Source organism: Entelurus aequoreus, linkage group LG04 (genome assembly GCF_033978785.1).
Source record: "Entelurus aequoreus isolate RoL-2023_Sb linkage group LG04, RoL_Eaeq_v1.1, whole genome shotgun sequence".
Classification (NCBI taxonomy): domain Eukaryota; kingdom Metazoa; phylum Chordata; class Actinopteri; order Syngnathiformes; family Syngnathidae; genus Entelurus; species Entelurus aequoreus.
In genome coordinates this window covers 25891500-25919055 of record NC_084734.1, presented here as the reverse complement: position 1 = coordinate 25919055, position 27556 = coordinate 25891500, and the positions used below count along the sequence as shown (strand labels likewise).

Genomic DNA, 27556 nt, shown 5'->3' with positions numbered 1-27556 from the left:
TCCCGAAATCGGAGGTCTCAAGGTTGGCAAGTATAACTCCATGCCTAAGTGCTTTATTTTATACACCTGTGATTAGGACACCTGATTTTCATAATTTGGATGGGTGGCCAAATACTTTTGGCAATATAGTGTATATATTTTCTTGCGTGTGTTCAAAAACACACGTTAGATCTCTAGTCATGTGCTACTAAATCCCGCTGGGGATTCCTATCAAGTCTGCGTCACTCTACCCTCCCACCAATAGGTGGCGATATTGCGCTGTCATGAGACGTACAGGACACACCACGTGACATGGCCACCATGGCGGCCATAGTGGAGTGTAGAGAAGATGCCTTCAGAAAAATATTCAAGTTTTACAAGCGGAGAATTCCTCCTCCTAATTTCAGCGATGTTTTTGATTTTTCCAAACCTATGACAAGTGATAAGGTAAAGAAGATTGTTTTGCATTGTCAAATGTTTTACCTCTCACGCTCCAAAACGCCTTCTGTGAAGTCAGTTTAAGCTTAAAGGCCTACTGAAATGAATTGTTTTTATTTAAACGGGGATAGCAGATCTATTCTATGTGTCATACTTGATCATTTCGCGATATTGCCATATTTTTGCTGAAAGGATTTAGTATAGACCAACGACGATAAAGATCGCAACTTTTGGTATCTGATAAAAAAAAAGGCTTGCCCCTACCGGAAGTAGCGTGACGTAGTCAATTGAACATATACGCAAAGTTCCCTATTGTTTACAATGATGGCCGTATGAAGTGAGAGAGATTCGGACCGAGAAAGCGACAATTTCCCCATTAATTTGAGCGAGGATGAAAGATTTGTGGATGAGTAAAGTGCAAGTGAAGGACTAGTGGGGAGTTGAAGCTATTCAGATAGGGAATATGCTGTGAGAGCCGGGGGTGACCTGATATTCAGCTGCGAATGACTACAACAGTAAATAAACACAAGACATATATATACTCTATTAGCCACAACACAACCAGGCTTATATTTAATATGCCACAAATTAATCCTGCATAAAAACACCTACGTGTTTGTTATGCTAGCTCCTAGCTCCTCTGCTAGCTCCTAGCTCCATAGAACGCGCCAATACAATTCAAATACCTGATCAACACACACAATCTCTCAGCCCAAAAGACCATTCACCTAACCCAGGGGTCGGCAACCCGCGGCTCCGGAGCCGCATGCGGCTCTTTGACCACTCTGATGCGGCTCAGCTACATACTCGCCGACCCCCCGATTTTCCCAGGAGATTTATGGATCTCAGTGTCTCTCATAAATAACTCCCTGGGAAAAAATAATCCTATTTAGACTATAAATACTAGATAAAGGGCGTGCCCTGATTGCACTGCAGTAATTGTCCTCTATAGCATTTACATACAGCGTGCCAGTCCAGCCGCATGTTGCATGTTGTTATTAATCGCACACACAGGAGACAGCAAAGCATACTTACTCATCAGCCACACAGCTTACACTGACGGTAGCCGTATCAAACAACTTTAACATTGTTACGTTACAAATATGCGCCACACTGTGAACCCACACCAAAAAAGAATGAAAAACACATTTCTGGAGAACATCTGCACTGTAACACAACATAAACACAACACAACCATTACCCAGAATCCCATGCAGTCCTAACTCTTCCGGTCTAGATTATACACCCCGCTACCACAACCCCCCCACACATCAACCCCCCCCACCCCCCCCCTCTCCTTGCGTTGGTTGAGCGGAAGAGTTAGTGCTGCATGGGATTCTGGGTATTGGTACCGTCAGTGTAAGATGTGTATTGGTACCGTCAGTGTCAGATGTGTATTGGTACCGTCAGTGTAAGATGTGTGGTTGCTGAACTAGTACGGAAGAGTTAGTGCTGCATGGGATTCTGGGTATCGGCACCGTCAGTGTAAGATGTGTGGTTGCTGAACTAGTACGGAAGAGTTAGTGCTGCATGGGATTCTGGGTATTGGCACCGTCAGTGTAAGATGTGTGGTTGCTGAGGTAGTACGCCTTGCTGTCACTTACGTGTGGTCAAGCAGGTACACAGTTAGGGCAGACTGTAGAGGGCGGTGTCATCACGCTCTGATATTCGGTAGTCTCCCGGGGAAAAATGAGAGGATTGGCAAGTATGACGCTATCAAGCGCCATTCATTCAAAACTCGCGGGCTGCACTAACATCAAATGTCCACATTAAAGTGCGTGCCGGTGCGTGTGTCGGAGACCCCTGGTTAATATAGCACAAAGCATTTAAGCTCTGTATGCAGTGTTTTTCATTTAAAATTGTAAATTTTTTTTGTGGCTCCCATCACTTTCTTTAATTTGTGAAACTTGCCAAAATGGCTCTTTGAGTGGTAAAGGTTGCCGACCCCTGACCTAACCCAAGGTTCATAAAGCTTATATATTTTAAAAAAGTTACGTACGTGACGCGCACATACGGTCAAGCTATCAAATGTTTAGCAGCCAAGGCTGCATACTCACGGTACCTGATATTCAGCTGGGAATGACTACAACAGTAAATAAACACAAGACATATATATACTCTATTAGCCACAACACAACCAGGCTTATATTTAATATGCCAAAAATTAATCCTGCATAAAAACACCTGCGTGTTTGTTATGCTAGCTCCTAGCTCCTCTGCTAGCTCCTAGCTCCATAGAACACGCCAATACAATTCAAACACCTGATCAACACACACAGTCACTCAGCCCAAAAGACAGTTCACCTAACCCAATGTTCATAAAGCTTATATATTTTAAAAAAGTTACGTACGTGACGCGCACATACGGTCAAGCTATCAAATGTTTAGAAGCCAAAGCTGCATACTCACGGTAGCACGTCTGCGTCTTTGTCATCCAAATCAAAGTAATCCTGGTAAGAGTCTGTGTTGTCCCAGTTCTCTACAGGCGTCTGTGTATTGAAGTCAAAAGTCCTCCTGGTTAGAGTCTCTGTTATCCGAGTTCTTCCATCTTGACTGCATCTTTCGGGAATGTAAACAAAGAAGCGCCGGCTGTGTACTGTTGTTGCTGACTTCGTTCGAAAAATACGTCCGTTTCGCACCGACAACTTTCTTCTTTGCTTGCTCAGCTTCTTTCTCCATAATGCAATGAACATAATTGCAACAGATTCACGAACACAGATGTCCAGAATACTGTGGAATTATGAAATGAAAACAGAGCTTTTTTGTATTGTATTCAATGGGGAAGGCATACCCGTGTTCCCCGGGCTACGTCACGCGCATACGTCATCCTCAGAGGCGTTTCGAACCGGAAGTTTAGCGGCAAATTTAAAATGTCACTTTATAAGTTAACCCGGCCGTATTGGCATGTGTTATAATGTTAAGATTTCATCATTGATATATAAACTATCAGACTGCGTGGTCGGTAGTAGTGGGTTTCAGTAGGCCTTTAAAGTATTTATTGTTGTGTTGACTTAAATTACTTCATTTGCCTAATTCAGGTCGAACTTTTCCCACTGAGGGCCACACTGAAAAATCAAAGTATGCGTGTGGCATTTAATATTTTTCATTTTCCCTATCCAATACAATATATACATGTGTCTTTACCTGTCAGGCTCCCCTCAATTTTGGTCCCAGGGACCTGGAAGGGTCTCAGTCATAAAAGGTTAAAAATAAGTCATATTTAAAAAAAAAAAAATCAGTGCATGAATCTTTATATCACATTCAGATCTATCTGTCAATATGAAATTAATTATGTGTCTGTTTTTAATGTGTTAAAGAAAACATTGTTTTTTTTGGTGGCAAAAACACATTCTCCCAAACAATGTTCAAAGTGGAATATTTGATGTGAAATAAGTGGTGCCTTAAATAGGTCAATAATTCATAACATTGATTCTACATTACTATTTTTTGAGCAACGACCGTTGTAAGGAATACAATCCCACTAAAATGATTGGAGTTTGAAAAGTTCAGTGTTCATAAACCTGTTAAGAATAAGTTATATATTTTTTTGGAGATTTTAAGATCAATTTTAAATCTATTTGTAAAATAGGTCATTTATTTTGTTTTCTTTCAACAAAAAAAAAGCTTCAAGAGGTAGAAGCTCATCGAGAGAATGCCAAGAGTGTGCAAAGCAGTAATCAGAGCAAAGGGTGGCTATTTTGATGAAACTAGAATATAAAACATGTTTTCAGTTATTTCACCTTTTTTTGTTAAGTACATAACTCCACATGTGTTCATTCATAGTTTTGATGCCATCCATCCATCCATCCATCCACCTTCTTCCGCTTATCCGAGGTCGGGTCGCGGGGGCAGCAGCTTAAGCAGGGAAGCCCAGACTTCCCTCTCCCCAGCCACTTCGTCCAGCTCCTCCCGGGGGATCCCGAGGCGTTCCCAGGCCAGCCGGGAGACATAGTCTTCCCAACGTGTCTTGGGTCTTCCCCGTGGCCTCCTACCGGTCGGACGTGCCCTAAACACCTCCCTAGGGAGGCGTTCGGGTGGCATCCTGACCAGATGCCCGAACCACCTCATCTGGCTCCTCTCGATGTGGAGGAACAGCGGCTTTACTTTGAGCTCCCCCCGGATGGCAGAGCTTCTCACCCTATCTCTAAGGGAGAGCCCCGCCACCCGGCGGAGGAAACTCATTTCGGCCGCTTGTACCCGTGATCTTGTCCTTTCGGTCATAACCCAAAGCTCATGACCATAGGTGAGGATGGGAACGTAGATCGACCGGTAAATTGAGAGCTTTGCCTTTCGGCTCAGCTCCTTCTTCACCACAACGGATCGATACAGCGTCCGCATTACTGAAGACGCCGCACCGATCCGCCTGTCGATCTCACGATCCACTCTTCCCTCACTCGTGAACAAGACTCCGAGGTACTTGAACTCCTCCACTTGGGGCAGGGTCTCCTCCGCAACCCGGAGATGGCACTCCACCCTTTTCCGGGCGAGAACCATGGATTCGGACTTGGAGGTGCTGATTCTCATCCCAGTCGCTTCACACTCAGCTGCGAACCGATCCAGCGAGAGCTGAAGATCCTGGCCAGATGAAGCCATCAGGACCACATCATCTGCAAAAAGCAGATACCTAATCCTGCAGCCACCAAACCAGATCCCCTCAACGCCTTGACTGCGCCTAGAAATTCTGTCCATAAAAGTTATGAACAGAATCGGTGACAAAGGGCAGCCTTGGCGGAGTCCAACCCTCACTGGAAACGTGTCCGACTTACTGCCGGCAATGCGGACCAAACTCTGGCACTGATCATACAGGGAGCGGACCGCCACAATCAGACAGTCCGATACCCCATACTCTCTGAGCACTCCCCACGGGACTTCCCGAGGGACACGGTCGAATGCCTTCTCCAAGTCCACAAAACACATGTAGACTGGTTGGGCAAACTCCCATGCACCCTCAAGGACCCTGCCGAGAGTATAGAGCTGGTCCACAGTTCCACGACCAGGACGAAAACCACACTGTTCCTCCTGAATCCGAGGTTCGACTATCCTGCGTAGCCTCCTCTCCAGCACACCTGAATAGACCTTACCGGGAAGGCTGAGGAGTGTGATCCCACGATAGTTAGAACACACCCTCCGGTTCCCCTTCTTAAAGAGAGGAACCACCACCCCGGTCTGCCAATCCAGAGGGACCGCCCCCGATGTCCACGCGATGCTGCAGAGTCTTGTCAACCAAGACAGCCCCACAGCATCCAGAGCCTTAAGGAACTCCAGGCGGATCTCATCCACCCCCGGGGCCTTGCCACCGAGGAGCTTTTTAACTACCTCAGCAACCTCAGCCCCAGAAATAGGAGAGCCCACCACAGATTCCCCATGCACTGCTTCCTCATAGGAAGACGTGTTGGTGGGATTGAGGAGGTCTTCGAAGTATTCCCTCCACCGATCCACAACATCCGCAGTCGAGGTCAGCAGAACACCATCCTCACCGTACACGGTGTTGATAGTGCACTGCTTCCCCTTCCTGAGGCGGCGGATGGTGGTCCAGAATCGCTTCGAAGCCGTCCGGAAGTTGTTTTCCATGGCTTCCCCGAACTCCTCCCATGTCCGAGTTTTTGCCTCCGCGACCGCCGAAGCCGCACACCGCTTGGCCTGTCGGTACCTGTCCGCTGCCTCAGGAGTCCTATGAGCCAAAAGAACCCGATAGGACTCCTTCTTCAGCTTGACGGCATCCCTCACCGCCGGTGTCCACCAACGGGTTCTAGGATTACCGCCACGACAGGCACCAACTACCTTGCGGCCACAGCTCCAATCAGCCGCCTCGACAATAGAGGTGCGGAACATGGTCCATTCGGACTCAATGTCCAGCACCTCCCTCGTGACATGTTCAAAGTTCTTCCGGAGGTGGGAATTGAAACTCTCTCTGACAGGAGACTCTGCCAGACGTTCCCAGCAAACCCTCACAATGCGTTTGGGCCTGCCAGGTCTGTCCGGCATCCTCCCCCACCATCGCAGCCAACTCACCACCAGGTGGTGATCGGTAGAAAGCTCCGCCCCTCTCTTCACCCGAGTGTCCAAAACATGAGGCCGCAAATCCGACGACACAACTACAAAGTCGATCATGGAACTGCGGCCTAGGGTGTCCTGGTGCCAAGTGCACATATGGACACCCTTATGTTTGAACATGGTGTTCGTTATGGACAATCTGTGACGGGCACAAAAGTCCAATAACAAAACACCGCTCAGGTTCAGATCCAGGCAGCCATTCTTCCCAATCACGCCTCTCCAGGTTTCACTGTCGCTGCCAACATGAGCGTTGAAGTCCCCCAGTAGAAGGAGGGAATCACCCGGGGGAGCACTCTCAAGTACTCCCTCGAGTGAATCCAAAAAGGGTGGGTACTCTGAGCTGCGGTTTGGCGCGTAAGCGCAAACCACAGTCAGGACCCGTTCCCCCACCCGAAGGCGGAGGGAAGCTACCCTCTCGTCCACCGGGTTGAACTCCAACATGCAGGCTCTGAGCCGGGGGGCAACAAGAATTGCCACCCCAGCCCGTCGCCTCTCACTGCCGGCAACGCCAGAGTAGAAGAGAGTCCAGACCCTCTCGAGAGAACTGGTTCCAGAGCCCTTGCTGTGCGTCGAAGTGAGTCCGACTATGTCTAGTCGGAACTTCTCCCCCTCGCGCACTAGCTCAGGCTCCTTCCCCCCCAGCGAGGTGACGTTCCACGTCCCAAGAGCTAGCTTCTGTAGCCGAGGATCGGACCGCCAAGTGCCCTGCCTTCGGCTGCCGCCCAGCTCACATCGCACCCGACCTCTAGGAACCCACGTTGCCTCTTCGGGTCACCAGGCGCTCGCCATCGTGCCCCACCTCCGGGCCTGGCTCCAGAGGGGGGCCCCGGTGACCCGCATCCGGGCGAGGGAAATCTGGGTCCATAGTTTTTATTTCTCATTGAGGTCTTCGAGCTGCTCTTTGTCTGATCCCTCACCTAGGACCAGTTTGTCTTGGGAGACCCTACCAGGGGGCATAAAGCCCCCGGACAACATAGCTCCTAGGATCATTGGGACACGCAAACTCCTCTACCACGGTAAGGTGGCAGCTCAGAGAGGAGTTGTGATGCCTTCAGTGACAATCTACAATGTAAATAGTCATGAAAATAAAGAAAATGCTTTGAAAGGAGAGAAGGTGTGTCCAAACTTTTGATCTGCCCTGTAATTTGAGCCTTTAATAGGTCAATAATTCTTAACGACATTGATTTTTCATTATTATTTTTGAGCAATGATAGTGTAAAAAAACAATCCCACTAAAATTATTGGGTTTAAAAGGGCACCACTCATAAAAGTGTTAAAAAGAGGTCATTCATTTTGTTTCCTTTCAACATTTCACTCCCTAAATCAATTTCTATCTGTAGATTATAAGTATTTTTTTATTATTATGTTTTTGTATGGCAAACACAAAAAATATGCGGTATTCTTTCCCCAAAATATTTCCAAGTGGATAATTGGAGTCTGAAATAGGTCAATAATTCACAAACAAAGGTGATTTTAATCGATTTGTCTTGTAGCATTTCACCTGTATACTCTTTGATTTAACTTTTTAAAGGTTTTTTTTTGTAATAGTATTTTTAGAATGTGCCCTGGGCTGTTAAAAAATTGGCTGCAGGCCACAAATGGCCCAATAGTCTAAACCAGTGGTTCTCAACCTTTTTTCAGTAATGTACCCCCTGTGAACATTTTTTTAATTCAAGTACCCCCTAATCAGAGCAAAGCATTTTTGGTTGAAAAAATAAAATAAAGAAGTAAAATACAGCACTATGTCATCAGTTTCTGATTTATTAAATTGTATAACAGTGCAAAATATTGCTCATTTGTAGTGGTCTTTCTTGAACTATTTGGAAAAAAAGATATAAAAATAACTAAAAATGTGTTGAAAAATAAACAAGTGATTCAATTATAAATAAATATTTCTACACATAGAAGTAATCATCAACTTAAAGTGCCGTCTTTGGGGATTGTAATAGAGATCCATCTGGATTCATGAACTTAATTTTAAACATTTCTTCACAAAAAAATAAATCTTTAACATCAATATTTATGGAACATGTCCACAAAAAATCTAGCTGTCAGCACTGAATATTGCATTGTTGCATTTCTTTTCACAGTTCTTTTTGACAGACATTTTAGTGAGGGTCAAACCATCATGCCATGGGGGAAACTCTGGGTTTATGGTAATGATTGGAATAGCCTACTTAATTTGATGTTCAGTTTATGAACTTACATTCATATTTTGTTGAAGTATTATTCAATAAATATATTTATAAAGGATTTTTGAATTGTTGCTATTTTTAGAATATTTAAAAAAAATCTCACGTACCCTTTGGCATACCTTCAAGTACCCCCAGGGGTACGCGTACCCCCATTTGAGAACCACTGGTCTAAAACATAAACCGTATTTTCCGGACTATAAGGCGCACTTAAAATCCTTTTTTTTTCTCACAAAACTCGACAATGCGCCTTATAACCCGGTGTGCCTAATGTACGGAATAATTCTGGTTTTGCTTACCGATAAGTGATAAGTGTGACCAGTAGATGGCAGTCAAACATAAGAGATGCGTGTAGACTGCAATATAATGGCAGTCACACATAAGAGATATGTGTAGACTGCAATATGACTCAAATAAACAACACCAACATTTCATATGTTCCATTGAAAATATAGAACATTACACACGGCGCTCAAAAATCTATCAAAATGTTTTGGTACGACTTTGGTAAGCTATGAAGCCGCACCGCTTGATGGATTGTACTGTGCTTCAACATACATGTATTATTATGGTGTGTGTATAAGGTAAGACATATTATCTGGTGTTTTGTTTCACAATATTATGCAAAAGCAACTTTTCTTACCTTATTTTTAAAAAAATTATTATTATTATAGAGGTTTATTTGAAATAGGGACAGATACAAAAACATAGACATCTGAAACAGTTATCCGATGCATGCATCACAGTGTTTGTAGCCAAAGCTAATTTACAACACTTGTCCCCAACAACAACAACAACAACACAGATCCAACATCATTAAAATAGGAAAATAAAAAATAGAATGAGTTGATAATAATGATAATAGTAATAACACAGACAAAGTGCAAACTAGATAAAAGCCAATAATAATAATAATAACACAGACAAAGTGCAGACTAGATAAAAACCAATTAGTAAAAATGAGTAAAAACTAAACATGGGAACACGATTGTTGCTCAACTAGCCATAATTTTGTTTGTTTTTTGAAAGTGACAAGTGCAGGTATACTTTTCAAAGTGTCCGGTAAAGAGTTCCATAGTTGTGGTCCTTTTATTGAAAAGGCAGTCTGGGCAAAAGATGTTCTACGGAATGGAACACAACAGTTGCCTTTTGACACTGCTCGGGTGGTAGATCTGGTACCACTTTGCAGTCTTGTAATTGCCTTGCAGAGCAATTGGGGAGCAGAGTTATACAAGCATTTAAAAACCAGTTTGACTGTGTGTAACAAAATAAAATTGGTAAAACTTAAAATATTGTATTTGGTTAAAATTTGGCAATGATGATATCGTATACTCTTCTTGTCTAGAACTTTCAAGGTGCGGTTATAAAGACACTCAATGGTCTTGATTGATGACTGGTGTGCCTGGGACCATGTGGTTAAGCCATAAGATATGTGTGACAGAATCATTGCATTCATAAAATTAAAAGCACAGCTAAGAGTTAAGCAGTGTCTTATAATCTTAAAACAGCCTAGGTTTGCCTTCAGGGTTTTACACATTTTCTTAATGTGTCTTTTAAAATTCAGCTGATAGTCTATGATTATGCCCAAATATTTGACTTCAGTTACTTGTTCAATGACCTCCTCATTAATTTTTATATTCAGGTTTGTTTGAGGTAGCTTTTTTTATGGAGAAGCAGACAGAGTTAGTCTTTTTAGTGTTTAGGGTTAAACAGGATGACTTCTGGTACCTGCTGATCTGTATTTGGGATCTGCATAAGTCCTGAAAAATTGCGCGCGTCCGCCTTTGTTGTCCGTGTTGACACCGTAGTCGATAAGCTTCTTCTTTTTCTCTATCTTCTTGTTATGGGACATTCATCCTCCGCTGTTGCCATTTCTAATATAAAGTAGTGTAATGTTCTTATATCTGTCAGTAAACTCGCCATGAAAGCGCTAAAACATACCGTTGTAGTGAGTTTACATTACTAGTGTGTGTGTGAATGGGTGAATGTGGAAATAGTGTCAACGCGCTTTGAAGGTAGAAAAGCGCTATACAAGGATAACTTATTTACATTTACATTTACATTATTCACCCAAGGAACTTTACTTATTAGAGAGTTCCGATTGGACGGTTTTTCACGGAACACATTTCCAGTGGATGAGAAGATGCTGCTCCGTTGTTGATTTAAGTAAACTCTGAATGTCATTAAAACAGTTAGCTCCATCTTTTGACACTTCTTCCACTCCCGTCCTTACATGCTACACGGCTACAACAAAGATGACGGGGAGAAGACGCTGCCGAAGGTGAGCCACGTAAATAAGACCGCCCACAAAACGGCACATCCTGAAGCGACTGTCAGAAAGCGGCTTGAAGATGATCTGTAAAACATAATCTATGCAACATTTTGACCAAAGAACCACCATTACATGTTATGTAGACCACAAGGAAGTGTTTTACATTTAGAAAAAATATATAATAATATGACTCCTTTGATGCACCCTATAATCCGGCGCGCCTTATGTATGAAAACGGTCGAAAATAGACCATTCATCGGCACTGCGCCCTATGGTCCGGAAAATACGGTACCTTGGAAGATTGTTGGTGAGGAAAAAGCAGCAAATGATGCCAAGTTTGTAAGTCTTTTAACACACTATCATGTATGTACTGTATGGGCCAGGTGGTGCAAGTCAAAATAGACCCTCAAGCAGTGAGTGACGGAGATGCTGCCAGGGTTGGATTACAGCCTGTCAGAGACTGGAGAGTCTTTAATCTAAAGGGTTACCCAGGTAAACTGACACAAAACTATTACTACAACGCCAACATATGTCAATGATAACAACTCAAACATCAGTACACTTTCTCCTTAAATGACTTTTTTTCAGGGTTCATCTTCATCACTAACCCGTTCCTCCGAGGCTCTCAGGCCTACTGGGTTCGTCAGTGTCTGAAGACTTACCCCAGAAAGCCGAATGTCTGCAACCTGGACATGCACATGTCTCCTAGTGACACACAGGACATCTGGGCCAAGAGTGTATGCAACCTCAGGTGCGCACATACACACGCAATTGCTCCTCCACAGTTCCATTTTAATAGAAAGCAGTACTAACACTCCCAAAGATAGTCCACAAAGTAAACAAAAAAAATGATATTTCATTTATTTTGTGCGACCACTCCTACTGTATGCACATGATACAAAGAGTTGTAAAAGGGACTATGTAGAGACAGAAATTACACTTTTGTGTGAGTAAGGCTACGGTGGATCTTAGCATATTCACCTTTCAGCACACATGAACCACAAATTTGCAGATTTTTTAAAATCATATTTTTTTTAAATTTGTGGAAAAACCCGTCAATTTGGGCCTTTTTTTCCCCCAAAATACCCTTTTTTTCCCAGAAATGTTTTGGAAATCTATGTCATTTACCCCAAGTCATTAATATTTTTTAAAAGTCACCATAATGGATAACTGTGTAATAATACAGCATACAGTTTAATAATTTTTCTTGTGTTGAGTCATATTGCTTGTTAGCGTCCTTTGTCAAAAGGGATCTGTGACAATTATCCCAATTTTATTTATCTTTAAAGCCAAACCGAACATAAAAGTCAGTCAATTTTGGAAAAGCCTAAAAATATTTTTGGATTCATCGTTAAAAAAATAAATAAAAAAGTAAGCTTTTTAAATTTTTTAATTTTTAAATTTTTTTAAAAATGTGTCTCAATAAAATTCAATTCTTAACAAATGTATTACCGGTAAGCATATCATGTTTTAAAAAATAAAATAAAGTACAGTCTAAAAGTTTGGACACACCTTCTCTTCGGGGGACTGCGTGGCACAGTTTGGGAGAGTGGCCGTGCCAGCAACCTGAGGGTTCCTGGTTCAATCCCCAGCTTCTACCAACCTAGTCACGTCCGTTGTGTCCTTGAGCAAGAGACTTCACCCTTGCTCCTGATGGGTCGTGGTTAGCGCCTTGCATGGCAGCTCCCGCCATCAGTGTGTGAATGTGGAAATAGTGTCAAAGCGCTTTGAGTACCTTGAAGGTAGAAAATGCAAGTATAACCCATTTACCATTTACCATTCGATGGGTTTTCTTTATTTTTATGACTATTGACATTGTAGATTGTCACTGAAGGCATCAAAACTATGAATTAACACATGTGAAGTTATGTACTTAACAAAAAAAAGGTGAAATAACTGAAAACATGTTTTATATTCTAGTTTCTTCAAAATAGCCACCCTTTCTTCTGATTACTGTTTTGCACACTCTTGGCATTCTCTCGATGAGCTTCAAGAGGTAGTCACCTGAAATGGTTTTCACTTCACAGGTGTCATAGTTTTGATGCCTTCAGTGACAATCTACAATGTAAATAGTCATGAAAATGCATTGAAATGAGAAGGTGTGTCCAAACCTTGGCCTGTACTGTATATTGACCCCTATGAAATATTGACCACTTTTGATCAGATAATGTCAGTTTTAAGTAAGTAAAGTAATTTATGTTATACAAATGGATGGATGGATGGATGGACAAATTGAAAACTGACATTTAATTAAAAACATTACCTGTTTGGTATTGCATAGGGATTAAGTTTATTTAGAGATTTAATTTTGAGCAAAAAAGATAAAAAAAATATTAATCCAAACTGTTTTTATGCCTTTAAAAAACTGAATGACGTATATAACATTTTGGCTTTGGGGTATTGTTGAATAACTGCCAGTGTATCGCACACAAGAACAATGTCTATATTTGTTCCATATGAAAGGTATCATTAAATTACTTTTGTTGTGATATGGTGCTGTGTTGAATTGTTTAAAAACGCAATTCAAATAACTTTACCTTCTTGGTAGGGGGTGTTGGGAAAGTGCCCCGCCCTCCTAATGTAGTGGTAGGGTCAAATACTGACTCTGCACTTGATTCCGGAGCGTGTGAATTTTGAAATTGTATGTAATGCTTTCTGAAACTGATTACCGTGTTTGCGCACTTAACGTAAATGACAACCGCAATATTTATTGGTTTTGTCTCTTCTGTCCACTACCTTCCCCGCTACGGCTTGCTCTGTTTCCAGTTATTCCCTCCTTTTCCTCTACATTGCCAATATGGTGACTACTGGTAAGTGTCCAGTATTGCATGCTCACCATTTTAGCCATTTACAGTGCATCCTGAGAGTATTCACAGCGCTTCACTTTTTCCCTTTTCTGTTATGTTGCAGTCTTATTCCAAAATGGAATACATTCATTTTTGGCCTCAAAATTCTACAGACAATACCCCATAATGACAATGTGAAAAGTTGTTCTTTTTTTATTTTTTTATTTTGCAAATTTATTAAAACTAAAAAATCACATGTAAGTACCGGTAAGTGTTTACAGCCTTTGCTCAATACTGTGTTGATTGAATACGATGCCACAAGCTTGGCACACCTTTCTTTCGCCCATTCCTCTTTGCAGCACCTCCCACGCTCCATCAGATTGAATGGAAAGTGTTTGATTTCATCCAGAATGTCTCTGTAGATGCGAAGCAAAACCATTTATCAACAACACCCAGAAACACTTTGTTGGGCCCGAGCACATCTAAGATGGACTGATTGCAAAGTGGAAAAGTCACCTAGTCAAGGAGGTGACCAACAACCTGATAGTCGCTCTGCCAGAGCTACAGCATTCCTCTGTGGAGAGAGGAGAACCTTCCAGAAGGACAACCATCTCTGCAGCAATCCACCGATCAGGCCTGTATTGTATAGTGGCCAGACGAAAGTAATTTTTTCATAAAAAGTTTGCCAAAATGCACCTGAAAGACTGTCAGACCATGAGAAACAAAATTCTCTGAACTGATGTGACAAAGATGGAACTCTTTGGCATGAATACCAAACTTTATGTTTGGAGGAAACCAGGCACCACTCATCACCTGGCCAATACCATTCCTACAGTGAAGCATGGTGGTGGCAGCATCATGCTGTGGGTATGGTTTTCAGTGGCAGGAACTGGTTGACTAGTCAGGATAGAGGGAAAGATGAATGCAGCAATATACAGAGACAACCTGAAAGAAAACCAAGCTTGTGGCTTCATATTCAAAAATACCTGCAGCTATAATTGCTGCCAAAGGTACGGCCACTCTCCCAAAGTATTGAGCAAAGGCTCTGTTTACTTATGAACATGTGATTTCTTAGTTCATATTTTTAATACATTTGAAAAAATAAAACATTTTCACATTGTCATCATGAGGTATTGTGTGTAGAATTTTGCCCCCCAAATACTTTATTAATCCCCGAGGGGAAATTAAAATTTTCCAGCACAAACCCATTCAAGAGCAGACAAACATTACAGGGAGACAGAACAGGATCGCTGACGGGTCTGCCAACTTCTGGCGCCCCTTACAAAAAAGGTGAGATACAGGTAAACAATGGGGGGGTTGGGGGTTGAAAAAAAAAATCGGTCTAAGCTTGGGCCCCTGGAGAGGGGGTCCAGACTGAGGCCAAGGGAAAAAACAACTCATAGCCATTGCACACATCCCTCTTACATGTGTGTAAGAGGGAAACATCAAAGAACACAAAGGACATTAAAGACATTAAAAGAGCAGAGCTGATGCAACCAGCCACTTCTACATACAGCTATGAATAAAAAGTAAAGAAACATATACACTGTGGTGGCCTCTGCGGTGTTCCACGCCATCCTCTGCTGGGGTGGAAGGAGCATGGCCAGAGACACGAGTAGACCCAACAAAGCAACCAAGAGAGCCGACTCCACTCTCGGTCAGTGTCCAGTCCGCATGGATGAGCGAGGATGCGTCTAAGGAGACTTAGGTGTCCGATACCTGCTCATTCAGCCAAGACACTGTGAAGCCTGTCCGTTCCGTCGCTCAGTGCTAGCTCTGCAGCCCTGTCTCTTCATCCGCATCTCCTCCAGTCTCTCCAAATGGACTCTGGTGTGGCAGAGACCCAGCAGCTGGTCTCCATGCCAAAAGGCTCTTGGGAGGCAGATCCAAAAGTCCACAAAAAAGCACCGCAGAAGTCACGAAAGTGCCACCCCTTGTCACACAGTCCCAAAGGGTCCCGAACCAAAAGGCAAAAAAAAGATATTAAAAAAAAAAAAGACATATATATATATGTATATATATATATATATATATATATATATGTATATATATATATATATATATATATATATATATATATATATATATATACATATATATATATATATATATATATACCGTATTTTTTGGACTATAAGTCAGTTTTTTTCATAGTTTGGCTGGGGTTGCGACTTATACTCAGGAGCGACTTATGTGTGAAATTATTAACACATTACCGTAAAATATCAAATAATATTATTTAGCTCATTCATGTAAGAGACTACACGTATAAGATTCCATGGGATTTAGCGTTTAGGAGTGACAGATTGTTTGGTAAACGTATAGCATGTTCTATATGTTATAGTTATTTGAATGACTCTTACCATAATATGTTACGTTAACATACCAGGCACGTTCTCAGTTGGTTATTTGTGCGTCATATAACGTACACTTATTCAGCCTGTTGTTCACTATTCTTTATTTATTTTAAATTGCCTTTCAAATGTCTATTCTTGGTGTTGGGTTTTATCAAATAAATTTCCCCCAAAAATGCGACTTATATAATACTCCAGTGCGACTTATGTTTTTTTCCTTCTTTATTATGCATTTTCGGCAGGTGCGACTTATACTCCGGTGCGACTTATACTCCGAAAGATACTGTATATATATATATATATATATATAACAAATGAAAAAAAGAGGGAAACACAAAAGGATGACACAAGAGCACAGAGCTACTGCCAACAGCAGCCACTACAGCGGCACCATCTTGAAGAAAAAACAAAACCAAACAAAAACGTGGGAAAAAGGGAAACGCTGTGCATATTTTCTGTATGCACTGTGAGTGCAACACCCAGGGACTGAGTACACTGCTTTTAGCCGTACTTCTCAGTGCAAATGCTCTTTTGCGCTCAACAGATGAAGTGTAAAAACAGAAGTGTGCCAATGGTGACGTAGCGTTTAGTGTTGTCTGTGCTTGAATCCCTCCAGTCGCCCTGATGGGAAGAGAGAACCCAAAACTCTTCTGGAGAGGCTGCGCTGGGTCACCTTAGGCTATCATTACAACTGGAATAGCAAGGTAACTGGAACTAAGTAGACTCCATAAGCAATGTTGCATCTGATGAAATATATTAGACATAGGGGTGTATTTTCATGCCAAAGTACAGGGTGTCCGTGAAGTCTCTTGACAACTTCACACATTCTTTACAAAATCAAATATATTCAAATTTGAAGAGTAAATATAAACATGTTTGCCTCATTTCATACATATCTATATAGACACCCTTTGTTGCATAAACCACATTGTTGTCTATTTCTCCCTTCATCCTTCAATCTCCCTGTCCCTGGTGGATGTCTTCCATAGTTTTCCTGTAGTTTTGCTGAGTCTGCGTTAGGTATTAGTACCGAATTTGGTACTTTTATAGGTACCTTAGAGTAGCCAAAAATCATCCTCAATCAAAAGTATCGTACTTTAGAGTAATATGACTGAAGTAAGAAGTAGTCATATAAATAATAACTTAAGTTAGTATTCAGGGGAAAAAAAACTCAAGTACTGATTAGTAACTTATTTATTGAGTAGCTATTTTCTAACGGTACTTGCACCACAACCGTAGTTAGTGTGTGTTTGTTTGTGTGTGCCTGCCAGTGTGTGTGTGTGGCTCGTGATAGAGATCCTAACAGAGAACAGCATGTAATACAAATATGCACATTTTACAGTCACTTCTGATGTTATGAAAGGGCCAATGTTAGCATATACGCAGCTATACCTCTCCAAGGTTTCTCATAGTCATTCACCGACGTCCCACTGGGGTGAGTTTTTCCTTGCCCGTATGTGGGCTCTGTACCGAGGATGTCGTTGTGGCTTGCACAGCCCTTTGAGACACTTGTGATTTAGGGCTATATAAATAAACATTGATTGATTGATAAATCATACAAAACATCTACAACTTACTGCAATGTGTTTTATTTAGTTGTAAGTAGAATTGTTGTAGGCATTTCTACTGACACAGATGACAGTACATTATATAAATGTTCCTTTTTTTTAATACTTCGTAAATTCAACATTGAAGAGTTGTGCTGCTTTGGATGACCACGTGTCACTTTACAGTGTGTTTTACGAGTGCGATCATGTGAGTGCCAGGCTCCGTTTGATTGGAAAAATGGAGTCAAACCTCACTAGTGCTTAATTTGGTTAGGTGAAAGAGTCATGTGATCGTACAAACTATTGGTGAAACCGAGTCATGTGACCGTGCCCACTGAAAGATGTCTTAACGAGTCAAATGAATATGTCTTTGCAAGCAGTAATCAATAGATTATGAATAAGTATACAAAACCCAAAACCAGTGAAGTTGGCACGTTGTGTAATTCGTAAATAAAAACAGAATACAATGATTTGCAAATCCTTTTCAACTTACATTTAATTGAATAGACTGCACAGACAAGATATTTAATGCTGAACTGAGAAACTTCATTTTTTTGGGGGCAAATAATCATTAACTTAGAATTTAATGGCAGCTTTTCAGGTGGAATTCTTTCCCATTCCTGCTTGATGTACAGCTTAAATTGTTCAACAGTCTGGGGTCTCCGTTGTCGTATTTTCCGCTTCATAATGCGCCACACTTTTTCAATGGGGGACAGGTCTTGACTACAGGCAGTCCAGTCTAGTACCCGCCATCTTTTACTAGGAAGCCATGATGTTGTAATACGTGCAGAATGTGGCTTGGCATTGTCTTGCTGAAATAAGCAGGGGCGTCCATGAAATACACGTTGCTTGGATGGCAACATATGTTGCTCCAAAACCTGTATGTACCTTTTAGCATTAATGGTGCCTTCACAGATGTGTAAGTTACCCATGCCTTGGGCACTAATACACCCCCATACTATCACAGATGCTGGCTTTTGAACTTTGCCCCTATAACATGGTTCTTTTCCTCTTTGGTCCGGAGGACACTACTTCCACAGTTTCCAAAAACAATTTGAAATGTGGACTCGTCAGACCACAGAACCCTTTTACACTTTGCATCAGTCCATTTTAGATAAGCTCGGGCCCAGCAAAGCCGGCGGCATTTCTGGGTGTTGTTGATAAATCAGAATCAGAAATACTTTATTAATCCCATAGGGGAAATTAACATTTTCAGCACAATCCCATTCAGACAAACAATACGGGGAGACAGAACAGGATCAAACATTACAGGGAGACAGAACAGGATCGCTGACAGGTCTGCCAACTTCCGGCGCCCCTTACAAAAAAGGTGAGATACAGGTAAACAATAGGGGTCGGGGGGGGGGGGGGGGTGAAAAAAAAAATCGGTCTAAGCCTGGGCCCCTGGAGAGGGGGTCCAGACTGAGGCCAAGGGAAAAAACAACTCATAGCCATTGCACACATCCCTCTTACATGTGTGTAAAAGAGGGAAACATCAAAGAACACAAAGGACATTAAAGACATTAAAAGAGCAGAGCTGATGCAACCAGCCACTTCTACATACAGCTATGAATAAAAAGTAAAGAAACATATACACTGTGGTGGCCTCTGCGGTGTTCCACGCCATCCTCTGCTGGGGTGGAGGGAGCATGGCCAAAGACAGGAGTAGACCCAACAAAGCAACCAAGAGAGCCGACTCCACTCTCGGCCGCCCACTAACTCGGCCAGTGTCCAGTCCGCATGGATGAGCGAGGATACGTCCAAGGAGACTGAGGTGTCCGATACCTGCTCATTCAGCCAAGACACTGTGAAGCCTGTCCGTCCCGGCGCTCAGCCCTGTCTCTTCATCCACATCTCCTCCAGTCTCTCCAAACAGACTCTGGTGTGGCAGAGAACCAGCAGCTGGTCTCCATGGCCAAAAGGCTCCCGGGAGGCAGATCCAGAAGTTCACAAAAAAGCACAGCAGAAGTCACGAAAGTGCCACCCCTTGTCACACAGTCCCAAAGGGTCCCGAACCAAAAGGCAAAAAAATATATATGTAAAATAACACATGAAAACAAGAGGGAAACACAAATGGATGACACAAGAGCACAGAGCTCCTGCCAACAGCAGCCACTACAGCCGCGCCATCTTGGAGAAAAATAATAAAAAAATAAATTAAAATAAAAGACTTTCGCCTTGCATAGGAGAGTTTTAACTTGCACTTACAGATGTAGTGACAAACTGTAGTTACTGACAGTGGTTTTCTGAAGTGTTCCTGAGCCCATGTGGTGATATCCTTAACACACTGATGTCGGTTTTTGATGCAGTACCACCTGAGGGATCAAAGATCACGGCTTTGCCGCTTACGTGCAGTGATTTCTCCAGATTCTCTGAACCTTTTGATGATATCACGGACCGTAGATGGTGAAATCCCTAAATTCCTTGCAATAGCTCGTTGAGAAATGTTGTTTTTAAGCTGTTTGACAATTTGCCCATACATTAGTTCACAAAGTGGTGACCCTCGCCTCATTCTTGTTTGTGAATGACTGAGCATTTCATGAAAGCTGCTTTTATCATGGCACCCACCTGTTGCAAATTAGCCTGTTCACATGTGGGATGTTCTCAATAAGTGTTTGATGAGCATTCCTCAACTTTCTCAGTCTTTTTTGCCACTTGTGCCAGCTTTTTTGAAACATGTTGCAAGCATCAAATTCCAAATGAGCTAATATTTGCAAAAAATAACAAAGTTTTCCATTTCGAACATTAAGTATATTGTCTTTGCAGTGTTTTCAATTTAATATAGTTTGAAAAGGATTTGCAAGTCATTGTATTCTGTTTTTATTTACGATTTACACAACGTGCCAACTTCACTGGTTTTGGGTTTTGTAAATTATGTTGTAAATAAATGTAGCGATTGGAATTAAACTCAATGTAACTTAAGTAAAAGTAGCGTTTCTTCGTCACAAAATACTTGATAGTAAAAGTAAAAGGTATGTTACATTGAAACTACTCTGAAAAATACAATTTATCCAGAAAGTTACTAAGCAATAGTGATGGGAATTCCACCTCGATCGCGAGCCGGATCCCGTTCACTTCACAGAGTGAAGCTAATCCAGCTCTCATTCGCGACCGAACCATCTCAACTTAACAAATCTAACAAACTAAATTACTACCCACCTCTGGTATCGATCGGATTCATTCAGTATGCCCGGATACCTTTGTTGCATGTGACGTCACGTTGGGCTAGTGCTATGTAATATTCCGCTATATATATGTGGTAATACGACATAAAAATGGCTATTGTACGATATACTGTAATTCTCTGTTCTTATTGTAGTTATTCCACGTCTGGGCTGCCGTTAATGCAATTGCAGCGATGATGCTACTTTCTGGTAGCATGGATGTCAACAACATTTCAAAGACAGAAACAACAAAGGAAGCTAAAACAACAAAACTAAAAGAGGAATTGGTGACAAAAAAAGTGAAGAACTATTTTGTTTGGATTTTTTTTTTTTGTAAGAGACCAAACAACGATTGGCTAAACTGCAAAACATGGTACGCGTCTATTTTTTCCCATTAATTGAAGACACGACATGAAGAAGAGTACAGAGACCGTGTTGAAATGCAACACAGTGCAAATGTTATCTCAAAACCATGACTTGATAAAAAAGAAAAACACACCAAATGAGCCTGACAGAGTTGTCCAAAGGCACCGTCAATGACTAATAGTCCCGAAGACACAATAATTCAACATTTATTAACACATGAACACACACAACAATTCCAAACATTGGTACTGTTAAGTAGGGATGATGTTTGATAAGAAATTATCGAGTTCGAGCCCATTATCGAATCCTCTTATCGAACCGATTCCTTATCGATTCTCTTATCGAATCCAGATAGGTTGTTGTATATGGAAAAAAAACACATTTGGTTTAACAAAAGCTCCCTTTTATTTAATAAGAAAAATAATAATAATTAAATAAATAAATAAATATTGACTGTTGTTACCCCCCTACAAAAATAAAATAAAAAAAATAAATATTGACTGTTGTTACCCAAAGTATATTAAGTGGGATTTTTCAGAAAAACAAATATATACAGTTACACAAAAACAACCTGTCTCTGTGATCACTATAGGTGTATAGATAATAATACAGTGTTAAATAAAATCAGTCCCTTGGGCACAAAACTGAAAATAATACAGCTCTCCAAAAAGTGCACTTCTGCTGCTATTGGGACATCCTTCTGGGGTCCATCAGTGTGGCCTCCTCCAGGAATGACTGCACGTCCTTGTCCTGGAGGGAAATTGAGGGATAGACACAGCATAGAATTAGGGGGGGAAATTAGCTGAATGTGAAGACAAGGCTTTCTGTTATTAAGTCTTTAGCATTAATATGTGGAATTAAATGATGGAATGGATTAAGTAATGAAGTTAAACATTGTACTGATATGATCCACTTTAAGAGGTGGTTCAAAGTACAAAGAAGAATTATGAAAAATACTTTCAACCTTTTTGAAAATAAGATATTCTTCATCTCAGTGTATTAATAATGACTGAATTAATTAATTACATATTACAAAACTGTTGTATATACTAATTCACAGATGTTATTTTATTATAAAAAGGTCATTAAATTATGTATATATTTGTAAACGCTCTGAAGTGGGAAAGGGGTAGGATTAAATAAGCTTTACTTCTTCTTACTCCTTTTCAGACATGATGTAAAGTGAAATGATATGAAACTGTGATGTGTTATGCTGTAAGTGTGTTCATGTACGAAATAAACTAAACAAAGAAAGAAAGCACTAGTTTATTAGACAGACCTGCAAACTCTGGAGTGGTGTAGGCTACAAGATACCGTTAACATTATCAGACACATACAAAAAGGCTAACGTTAACGTTACCGTTACCGTTAGCCACTGACTATGCTTAGGTAACGTTAGTCTAGCTAACATTACTGCAGTCCTGGTTGACATAAGAGGTAACGTTATTTTAGCCTAAAGGCTACGAGTGAGCAGATATGGAAATTAACCGGCAACAGTTAACGTTAGTTACTCACCAGCACTATCACTGGAATTGGCGCTGCAGGTTGAAGCCGAGGAAGAGGGGCTTTCTTCGTCATCTCTGTCGCTGCTTCTCCACATGTCGAAGACACGACACGGTTCTCGGAGGTTCCGGTTATGTGCGGCCTGAACATGTTTCTTCATGCTTGTTGTACTTGCCCCCCCTTACATGAGAGCAAAACCTGGCAATAATTGCAGATAGCCGTTTCCTCGTCGTATTTCTTAGTAAAATGAAGCCATGCCTTGAGGCGTTTTTTCCGGTCCATTGTTGTTGCTGCTTCTGTATCTTCCGCCTAATGACTGAGCTACGTCATTTCTTTGGACGTGTCACAGAGCATTTCCTGTGGGACGGGATTCGTTTCCAGGGATTCGAATAAAGAACCAACTCTTTTTCTTTACTATAGTGGCCTCGATAACGGGAACCGGTTCTCAAAAAGGGATTCGAGTCCATGGAATCGGTTCTTTTCTTATCAAACAACCGGGAGAACCGGTTTCAAACATCATCCCTACTGTTAAGTAACTATCGATTCCCACATACCGAGAATTGATACCATAGTCTGGATATTAGATTTTGTTTCAATAAACCGTAAAGCACATTTTAGGAGTTTATTAAGATAATCTATTTCATTAAATGCAAATGTAACATGATGAACCACATACACGTATAACATCTGGTTAACAGATCATTAATGACCTTTATCATACATTTTTTGAATTGTAGAGAAACTTTGAGGACACCCTGTATTACGATATTAGAATATTGGAAACAGCAACCTTTGTCAATGCACACGTGATACTTGGAAAAATAAAAACTGTATATCATGGGGCTAAATACCAAACCCATGCTACAGTATATGCATGAAGGTTCAATGCTTTCCTCTCTTGTTTCTTTTATAGACATACTCTGCCAATCATTACACGCCATTCCCAGCTGAGCTCCGCCTCCTGTCTCACCAAATAGCAGCTGCCTGTGGCTTCCCAGGCTTCAGTGCAGAAGCAGGAATCCTCAATTACTACAGGTCGGACTCTTCTTTAGGAATCCACGTGGATGAATCCGAATTAGATCACAGTTGCCCACTTCTGTCGTTCAGGTATGTGCGTAGAATGAAAAAATCTGCATAAAATGAGTTATCATCCTTATAGTAAATGTTAAAAGGGTGGTTACAGTGATAAAGATCAGGCCTTACTATACATAAGATTAGTATTAAAACAAATTTTGATCAGATTGTACACATAATAGCAGTTTAGTATCATGGGACAAAAAAGTCCCCATTGCAAACCATTATAACTACAAGTTTTACCTGCAAAGTCTTTACACCATATAACTGTGCATTTTTTAATTTCTGGGTTTAATTTTGGAGAAAAATTGTACAATATGTTATATGTACTGTTGGGACAATTTTGGTTGAGTGTCTCTCTCAAAGATTTGAAGCGGTGCTAGCTTATAATGGATGATAACTCATCACAGGCTGTGTTCTTCTGTCTTTTGCACTGCAACTACTGTAGTTCTGAAACAAATCTCTTGTTACAGCCCAGTTATTTGTTCACTAGTGTTTGGTTAATGGTAATGTCTATGCATGTGTTAATTGTGTATTTACATTTGGAAAAGGAATTGCACAGGGAATATAAAAAAAAACATTTGAAAAAGTCCAATTATCCAAATATTCCACAACCCCCATGCAGTACCTCTGCAGATTCCCTAGGGTTTTTGGCATCCACAACCTTTGATTGCAGAAAGTTGTGCACTTATTGCTCTGTTGAAGCAACATCATCTTCTTCTCCTCCATTATCAGATGCTCTGCCAAAGGACCTGAGTGTAATCTGGAGCCCAGTCACAGTCACATTGTTTCAAGGCCTAGACTATTTTAAATCATCAATGTGATGCATCACACTTTGCCTTGCAGCCCATCCATTAGTTTTGCGTTATTCTTCTTCACTTCCTGACTGCTTAACTATTAACATTCGCTATCATTGAATGTATCGCTTAGCCCACGGGTCGGCAACCCAAAATGTTGAAAGATTCATATTCGACCAAAAATACATGTCTGTTTTAGAGCCACAAAAAATTAAAAGCCTTACATGGACGGCGTGGCGAAGTTGATAGAGTGGCTGTGCCAGCAATCGGAGTGTTGCTGGTTACTGGGGTTCAATTCCCACCTTCTACCTTCCTAGTCACGTCCGTTGTGTCCTTGGGCAAGACACTTCACCCTTTGCCTCTGATGGCTGCTGGTTAGCGCCTTGCATGGCAGCTCCCGCCATCACTGTGTGAATGTGTGTGTGAATGGGTAAATGTGGAAATACTGTCAAAGCGCTTTGAGTACCTTGAAGGTAGAAAAGCGCTATACAAGTACAACCCATTTATCATTTATCATTTATAAGTCTTAGAATGAAGGCAACACATGAGGTAAGCGTCTCAGAGGGTGAGATAACTCCTGGAAATTACCAAAGGCATATATGTGTGTGTCCAAGTTAAAGAAACACAGGCTGTCTTCTTCGAATGGATTTATTACAATCTTTGGCAAGCTGGTTAGCGTTTGCTGTGGTCTAGAACAACATGGCACACAAACAACTATCAGAAATGCAGCCAATATTACGTACAGATGAAGCGCCATGAGACAGGACATGAGTAAAGGAAATTAAATGAGCTCAAATATAGCTCAAAACGAGGTATAATGACGTAATATGTACATTCAGCTAGCCTAAATAGCATGTTAGCATGGATTAGCTTGCAGTCATGTACTGACCAAATATGCCTGATCAGCACTCCACACAAGTCAATGATATCAACAAAGCTCACCTTTGTGCATAACACACAGCATAAAACGTTTGGGGGACAAAATGAGTGGCACAAAACATGTCTTTTTTTGACAGCGTCTGTGAAAGTTATAGATGTAAACAAACCGTTGCATCACTGTCCACTCAACTACGGTGAGTTCGAGGACCGCCAAAATTTAGTAGGACAAAACGGCGCTCGCCAAATAGTCACATCAGTGAAGCATACACACAAACATTAAACGTTAGGCTTTTCAACATTTAAGAAGGTTTGTGTCATGTTTGTCTTCCTACAGAAACCATATTAAAACAAAAAGTATATTTTTTCCACCATCTTTTTCCATTTTCATAAATTTTTGAAAAAGCTCTAGGGAGCCACCAGGGCGGCACTAAAGAGCGCTAACAACAAAATTACTGCAATTGTTGCTTCTCTGGCACTAATTTTGTTTGTGTGCACATGCTCCGGGTGTGTGAGTGCACAGTGAACGCCAGACTAATTCCTCGGGCCGACAAGCAACTTTTATTGCTTGTTGACATTTGACGTGAGATAATGTATGTTCTTTTCATAGCATCCTGTTTGAGGTTTGTCCTTCCTTTGGATTAATTGTCTCAAAAAGGGTGAGGGTAAAAAGCAAATCACGTTAAGTTAAAGTACCAATGATTGTCACACACCCACTAGGTGTGGTGAAATTTGTCCTCTGCATTTGACCCATCCCCTTGTTCACCTCCTGGGAGGTGAAGGGAGTAGTGAGCAGCAACGATGGCCGCGCCCGGGACTCATTTTTGGTGATTTAACCCCCAATTCCAACCCTTGATGCTGAGTGCCAAACAGGGAGGTAATGGGTCCCATTTTTTAAGTCTTTGTGCAGAGTAAACTGCGGTCTCGTGGGGATAGCTGTGGTCTTGCACGATTTTATACATTAAGGGTGGCTGATTTTTCTTGGGAGTTGTCAATGATGTGTATTTCTGGTCTTGTCATCCTCGTCCGGACAGAAGGGTGACACGCCAGTGCGGCTGGATCAAAAGAGACGTCGGAAACGCTTTACTGAACCAAAAGTTGCTTTATTACAAGCGAGCGTCATTATACAGGACTGCAGTTCCTGGGGGAGGTCAGGTCAAGAAAATAAGGCACTCCTAACTTGGAGAAGCCAAACCATCAGTTTTATATTCCTCCTTCCTGTCTCTCTGTGTGTGTGCTAAATCAGGAGAGCACATCCTGACCATAAAAGGAGATGTTCGTGTGTAAGTGTCTGGAAAACTGCTTTATGTCATAACTTAAATGTTGGCATTGAACTAGACAGGTAGTCTCTTCTCAAGGATAGGGCTATCACTTTTGTATTCCGAAGTCCCAATTAGGGCCTCTTTCCTACGAGAAGTGATCCAATCCACCTGTGAATGTCAAACCAAGCGGCCTTATCTTATTATGTGCTCAAACTGAAATACCACTATTTACTTAAACTTGGTGGTTTGCTTTCTCCAGGATGAATATAAACATTCATCATATGCAAAACATAATATGAGTTAATTCTTCCAATGCTCTGTATTTTTGAAGGTTGTTATTGAGCTATGAAAGTGTGTCAAACACTGCAAGTGTTAAACACTAAACACATGGACTGTGCGTGCTTTCTATTTTAGTTTTGGCCAGTCGGCGATCTTCCTTCTCGGCGGCACTCAAAGACAAGACCCTCCCACCGCGATGTACATGCACAGCGGGGACCTGATGGTAATGTCGGGGCAGAGTCGCCTCCTTTACCACGCTGTGCCTCGCATCGTCCCAGCGCCCCAGGAAGTCGCAGTGGTGGAGCAAAGCAGCTGGGGTTCCGACCAGCAGGAGTGTGTGTCACAGGAGGACTGGGCCGTGTGCTCCGAGTATATCCAGAGTTCCAGGATCAACGTGACTGTCAGACAGGTTTTGGGGCAGAGTCAAAGCTTTCCAGAAACACCTCTTCGGGAGGAGCATCAAGCTGAAGGGGAAGACCGTTCGAAAAGGAGAAAAGGTGTTTACTCACCTCAACAGACATGATATTTATACTTCTTTCCATGCAGAATTAATGATACATCACAACTGTTTAAATGAATACGATGTTGTCCTAATACACATGATTGAAATGTA

The 27556-nt window shown here is 41.6% G+C and overlaps 1 protein-coding gene across 1 annotated transcript; it reads left to right on the top strand.

Annotated features, from left to right (window-relative positions):
- Positions 1–79: 79 nt before the first annotated feature.
- alkbh1 (alkB homolog 1, histone H2A dioxygenase) lies at positions 80–27556 on the top strand. Its single transcript, XM_062044449.1, has 6 exons — positions 80–426; positions 11319–11427; positions 11524–11686; positions 16692–16779; positions 23569–23762; positions 27079–27556. The coding sequence occupies exons 1-6, from the start codon at positions 292–294 to the stop codon at positions 27464–27466; spliced, it is 1077 nt and encodes a 358-aa protein (XP_061900433.1). The 5' UTR covers positions 80–291; the 3' UTR covers positions 27467–27556.

What these genes read in the sequence shown, in the direction of transcription:
- alkbh1 (XM_062044449.1), top strand. Translation starts at nt 292, where the DNA reads ATGGCCACCATGGCGGCCATAGTGGAGTGTAGAGAAGATGCCTTCAGA. An exon ending in AACCTATGACAAGTGATAAG is followed by an intron (nt 427 to 11,318) that starts GTAAAGAAGATT and finishes TGTATGGGCCAG; the next exon opens with GTGGTGCAAGTCAAAATAGA. An exon ending in ATTACAACTGGAATAGCAAG is followed by an intron (nt 16,780 to 23,568) that starts GTAACTGGAACT and finishes TTTCTTTTATAG; the next exon opens with ACATACTCTGCCAATCATTA.